Here is a 5,843-nt window from a genome sequence, read left to right as displayed (position 1 = left end):
AAAAATGTGAGCCTATTTCCACCTTGTCTGAGGGTCAGAGAGTTTGAGTTTGCTTAAAACTGTTGACAACAACTATACATCCTCACCTGGGGTGTGGTTACTTGGTTTTTGTTTTTGTTTTTTTTTTTTTTTTGACATTAAGATGGCCCATACAGGTAGTTCCACTCCACCCTGACCAATGGTCAAAAAATTCAAGCATGCTTCTGCTTCTTCTTTCGAAATAGGAGGTTTGACCTCTGGAGTGGCTGCCTTTAGAATACTTGGTCTAGGGTGGGTTCACTGCCTAAACAAAAGAATGCTAATGACTTGATGTCTCAAAGTACTGAAGCAAGTAACTGTTCTAATTGTCCCACCTTACCCTAATGAGAACACGTAACTACAAGTATGAGGACTGTCTGGTAATACTGGGGTAGGGCTGTCCTTCCTACATCTGTCTCACCTTTTAGAAACAGCTTCTGCTGTCCTGGCCTCTACACCAGAGAACCGTACGTATGATGGCTGTGGGCTTACTGGTGTAGGATTCTCCATTGTATTTCTGTCTTACCTTTTAGAAACAGCTTCTACCTTCTTCCCCTGCTACCAGAGAACAGCACATGTGAGGCCTGGGGGCTTATACTGGGATAGGAATGGCCATCCTATGTCTGGCTTAACTTTTAGAAACAGCTGTTACTGTTCACTTGTGTGATGAGAGACCTGCATATGTGAGGAGTGTGGGTGTAAAGTGGGGTGTAGAACTGTCCATCCTATATTCCTGTCGCCTTATAAAAACAGCTTCCATGTTCGATTCCTCTGACAGAACTGCATGTGTGAGGCCTGTGGGCTTATCCTGGTATACCATTTGTCCATCTGTCCTTGTAAGCATTGCAGCTCAGATGGAAAGGGATCCTGGCAGTTGGGAGCCAAGGAATACTGAGTGTTACAGCTTGAGTTGAACAGGCTCTGGCAGTCGGGAGCCAGGGAATAGCACAGGTCACAGTAAGCATGGCAGCTTACAGCCATGCCCTGGGCTTCCCTGATGTAACAGCTCTGCTCAGGAAGGAGACGGCTTCTGCAGCGAAGTTGTTACAGTTCCTCCGGTGCCCGAAAGTGTAACAACTCGGCTCTGCTAGAGGAAGCTGTGAACTGTCCTGCTCCGCTCCGCTCCTCCACTATGCTCGACTCCTCTATCTCAGTTCTGGTGAAAGAAGGTCATCATTCAAACCTCATTCAAGAGGTGTATTAGGAGGACGAATCCAGGAGAGTTTCTGCCTGGAAGAAGAGCAGCAGCAAAGTGAACAGGTGCAGGGCTGATACAGGGCTTGTTAGCGGTGGAGTTTTTCCAGGGAGAAGATTTTCAGGGAGAGACTTGATCAGATTTTAGTTCCTTGTGCCCAGATTGGCTACATCTCTGCGCAGGGGTTGGTTGGTTTTATGCTCGGAGATTGGTTGGTTTTCTCCTTAGTTGCCTTAGTTGGTCAGGGGCAGATTTGGCTCTGGTTTCAGGGCCAAAATGTGTTTCTTTCACTGGCCTTTTAGTTTATTTTATTTTACCTTTTTGACCCTAATTTGGGGGCCAGGGCATATTTCTTTCACTGACTCTGATTCTAGGGTCAAAGTGTGTTTGTTCGGCACTGGTTTCATTGTCAGGGTATATTTCTTTGGTTCTGGGTTCAAGGTTAAAGCATTTCTTTTACTGGCTTGGGTCTTAGAACCAGTTGTGTGTCTTTCACTGGCTCCGGCTTCAGAGCCAGGGTGGATTTGTTTGGCTGGCTGGCCCTTTTGCCCTGCAGGCAGAGTGTGTTTCTTTGGCCGGCGCTTTTACCCTACAGTATTACCTTTTAGAAACAGCTTCTAACTTCATCTCATGCCACCAAAGAACTACATATATAAGGACTGTGGGCTGATAGTGAGGTAGCACCATCCATCCTGTATTTGTCTTACCTTCTAGAAAAAGCTTCTACGTTCCTCGACTGTCACCAGAGAAGTGCATGTGTGAGGACCATGGGCTTATACTGGGGTACAACTGTCCATCCTGTATTGGTCTCACCTTTAACAAATATCTTCTACCTTGTGCTCTTGCCACCCCATAACTGTATTGTGTGAGGAGTGATGGCTTATTCTGTGGTTGGACTGTCCATCCTGTATCTTTCTTGACAGTTAGAAACAGTGTCCACCTTGCTCCCCTGCCACCAGAGAACTGCACATGTGAGCGCATACTTGATTAACTTCTCTGCTTTCATATCCTTTTGTCCTTCTTGTTTCAGGTGTCCCTTCACTTCCCTTGTAGAGTTTCAAAACTCTCTCTCTCTCTCTCTCTCTCTCTCTCTCTCTCTCTCTCTTTTTGGTTTTTTTTCAAGACAGGGTTTCTCTGTAGTTCTGAAACCTGTCCTGGAACTAGCTCTTGTATACCAGGCTGGCCTCGAACTCACAGAGATCTGCCTGCCTCTGCCTCCCAAGTGCTGGGATTAAAGGCGTGTGCCACCACTGCCCGGCCTCTTCCTCTCTCTTTTGGTGGAGTGTGGCTTATTTTTTCTCAACCTATCCCTCTTCTTCACTAACTCACACAGAGATATCCCCTATTCAGTCATTTCCCCAGAAGTCCTCCAAGCTGGACCTTAAAAAAAAAAAAAAAAAAAAAAAAAAAAAAAAAAAAACTATGAAAAGGGAGATGCAAAAGGAAATGCTGCCTCTTCTGTTTAACTCTCAGGGTAGCAAAATAGCAGGAAAATTTCTCATCATAAACCATCATCACATATCTTTGGAATTCTATTAACATTACAAGGATTGGCCAGTTAAGAGGCTGGGGAGACCCCTCAGTAGGTAAAGTGCTGTTTTTTCACAGTACCTCTTTCTATGTCAACTGCAGAATGCCATAGCACATGCTAAAGGATAAGAGTTATCCTCCTAACGTTGTATCCTTAACCAAAGTCTCACTTAAGAATGAAGTTACAATAGACATATCTCTGGACTTCCAGCAGTTCCTTCAAGGAAAGCTCCATTGCGACAGTTGCTGAAGAGTTATGAGTGCCTTCGGCTATGACCTGACTGCATAGAGCTGATGTCCCCAAGGTCACACATTTCCAAATAGACCACTTCCAGGACTGGTCCAGGTGAGTGTAGCAGTGCTGTTTGTTCTACATAAAGGCAGATCATGTTACTTCCAGCATTGTTTTGGAGATCAAAGAATACTTTGAACTACATCAATGATACACAACTGCTTCTGCCAACGCTGACCTCTTTCCGCCTCTTTATCCTTTCCTTAGGCCTGTATTCTGAATAAATTTCATACATACTAAATTCCAGATAGAAGGCATCTTCCTCAGAACTCATATTTGTTTGTATTTTAGTATTTTGGTATACACACACATCTAGAAATATATACATATAAATATATATAAATGCTTAGGAATATATGGAATGCGTATAGGCATATACATATATATATGAATATGTAAATATATAGACACACACTTTTACACACATATATACATACTTAGAAATAATAAGCATTTAAGAATATATAATATCTAGATATATGTATGTATTTACATACATTAATATATGTGAAAATAGACATACGTTTACACACATGTATTTAGAAATATATATAAGCATTTAGAAATACATATAATATAGATAATTACATGTATATCCATACATAAATACATATGAAATATATAGACACACACATATAAAGTGCATTATGTCTCTTTCTGTGTGTAACAACAAAGAAGAACAGGTTGTGAATATGAGAGTGAAAGCATGAATTTGAGAGAGGGGAGAGCCATGGGAAGAGTTGGAGAAAAAAATGGAAGGGGAAATGATGTAATTTTAACTTCCAAAAATAAAATATATTTTACTATTTTTAAAGAGTGAGTAATGGCCCAAACTTGCTTAATATAAGAGACTTGAATTACTGAACTCAGGCTCTTGAAAGGTGTCAGAACTGATGTATGTTCTTTATGGATCTTTTCTTTCAGTTGTCTTTCAAAGCCATAATGGTGTGACACCAGTCCCCTGACATGATCCTATAATGTTACAATGTGCCCATGGGTATCTTTCTCTCATAGAGAAATTAGAAGGGTCCAGGGTGCCAGTTGCCAACCAGAAGATTAGCGAATCATTGAGTTCCTATTCTGATTGGGTAACATGTCACCAGGCTTAGGAACCATCCAATCACACTCAATATGCATAGTGGCTTTCTAACGGATTCGTTGTCCAATCAGATGTCGAGTTGGTCTGTCACGCGTCGTAATGCCTCGTGCACAGTACGTCACTTACCTCACAAACGGCCATTTTCTGACTTATCTGTTCATGGCGACTCCCTCGGTCTCTGTGGCAGGTGCCTCAGATATGGACACTGGGCAGGAGTCAACCTCTGTGGAGGAGCCAATGGCTGTGGACGAGCAAGCCTCTGATACATCTGAGGAAGCTGTCAAGGTCCGAAAGCCTAAAAAAGCTATCTCAAAGAAGGAGAAGCAGCAGCCGGAGAAGTCAGAGAAAAGAGAGAAGCATCGCCGCTCTCTCCGCCATCTCCAGCGCCAATGCATGAAGGAAAAAGAGCTTAGAGCAGCCCGTCTCTTCAGACGCCGCCGTAGGAACAGTTTCGCCATCTACTTTCCCAAGGTGCTGAGACTTGTCCATGTGGATCTCACCCTGTCCCAGAGGTCTGTAAGCATCTTGGATTCGTTCGTAAAGGATATGTTTGAGAGAATCGCGACGGAAGCAAGCAACCTGGCCCGTCTAAACAATAGCACGACTATCAACTCCAGAGAGATCCAGAGTGCAGTACGCCTTCTTCTTACTGGAGAGATGTGCGAGCGAGCAATAACTGAAGGTACCATGGCCATGGTCCGGTACATCTCTACCAAGTGAATGGCTTCGACTTCTTCAAAACCCAAAGGCTCTTTTCAGAGCCACCACTTCTCCTAAGAGAGGTGTAGCATCAGCTCGAGTTTGACCTCAGGAACCCTCCCACACTTTTAAGCTTTCCTAATTAACTTAATAAAATGTTGTTTGTTCGAATATATGTCGACTCATGATTTATTTGGGGTTACATCAGGAAAGTGGTAGTTTTTTTAAATTAGGTTGTACTATGTCACTTTTTCATTTTATTGAAAATATAAAGCAGTTCATTCAGTAATTGATGGAAGCAGATGCAGAGATCCTCAGACTAGTACTGGGCGGAGCTCCAGGATCCCAATTAAAGAGAGGGAGGAGGGGTTATATGAACAAGGGGGTCAAAATCATGACAGAGAAACCCATAGAGACAGCTGAACTGAACTCATGGGAACTCACAGACTCTGGACTGACAGCAAGGGGGCCAGCAAGGGACCTAGGTCCTCTGTTTCTGGGTCAGAGTTATGTAGCTTCATCTTTTGTGGGAGCCCTGGCAGTGGGACCAGGACCAGTCTGTGATGCATGTACTGGCTCTTTGGAGGCTATTCCCTATGGTGGGATAATTTGCCCAGCCTTGATACAAAGGGGCGGAGCATGGTCCTGCCTCAACTTGATATGCCTTGCTTTGTTGTCTCCCATGGGAGGCCTTACCCCATCTGAATGGAGATGGAGAAAGAGAGGATGAGGGTAGAATGGAGGTAGGGGAGGGAACAGGAGGAGTAGAGGGAGGGGAAACTGTGGTCAGTATGCAAATAAATAAATACATAGGTAGGTAGGTAGGTAGGTAGGTAGGTAGATGATAGATTGCTAAAAAATAAAAAGAAAAGAAAATATAAGGTAGGACAGCCAGACACAGTAGACTCTGGGAGGAAGGCAGGCAGAGTCAGAGGAGTCACTGGGAGCCACAGAGGGAGCAGGGCAGGCTGAAGGACAGGTAAAGCCACAAACTACATGGAAGAATGCAG

General features: G+C 43.7%; 1 protein-coding gene across 1 annotated transcript; it reads left to right on the top strand.

Moving 5' to 3' along the window:
* Nucleotides 1-4,233: 4,233 nt before the first annotated feature.
* Nucleotides 4,234-4,854, top strand: LOC130868532 (histone H2B-like). The gene has a single exon (XM_057760717.1). It carries the CDS (start codon nt 4,234-4,236, stop codon nt 4,852-4,854), a length of 621 nt encoding a protein of 206 aa, XP_057616700.1.
* Nucleotides 4,855-5,843: the final 989 nt, after the last annotated feature.

The sequence above is a fragment of the Chionomys nivalis genome, chromosome X (assembly GCF_950005125.1).
Source record: "Chionomys nivalis chromosome X, mChiNiv1.1, whole genome shotgun sequence".
In the NCBI taxonomy this organism is placed as follows: Eukaryota; Metazoa; Chordata; class Mammalia; order Rodentia; family Cricetidae; genus Chionomys; species Chionomys nivalis.
The sequence above is the reverse complement of the archived record's forward strand: the minus strand, read 5'-3'. Positions and strand labels throughout refer to the sequence as shown.

What these genes read in the sequence shown, in the direction of transcription:
- LOC130868532 (XM_057760717.1), top strand. Translation starts at nt 4,234, where the DNA reads ATGCCTCGTGCACAGTACGTCACTTACCTCACAAACGGCCATTTTCTG.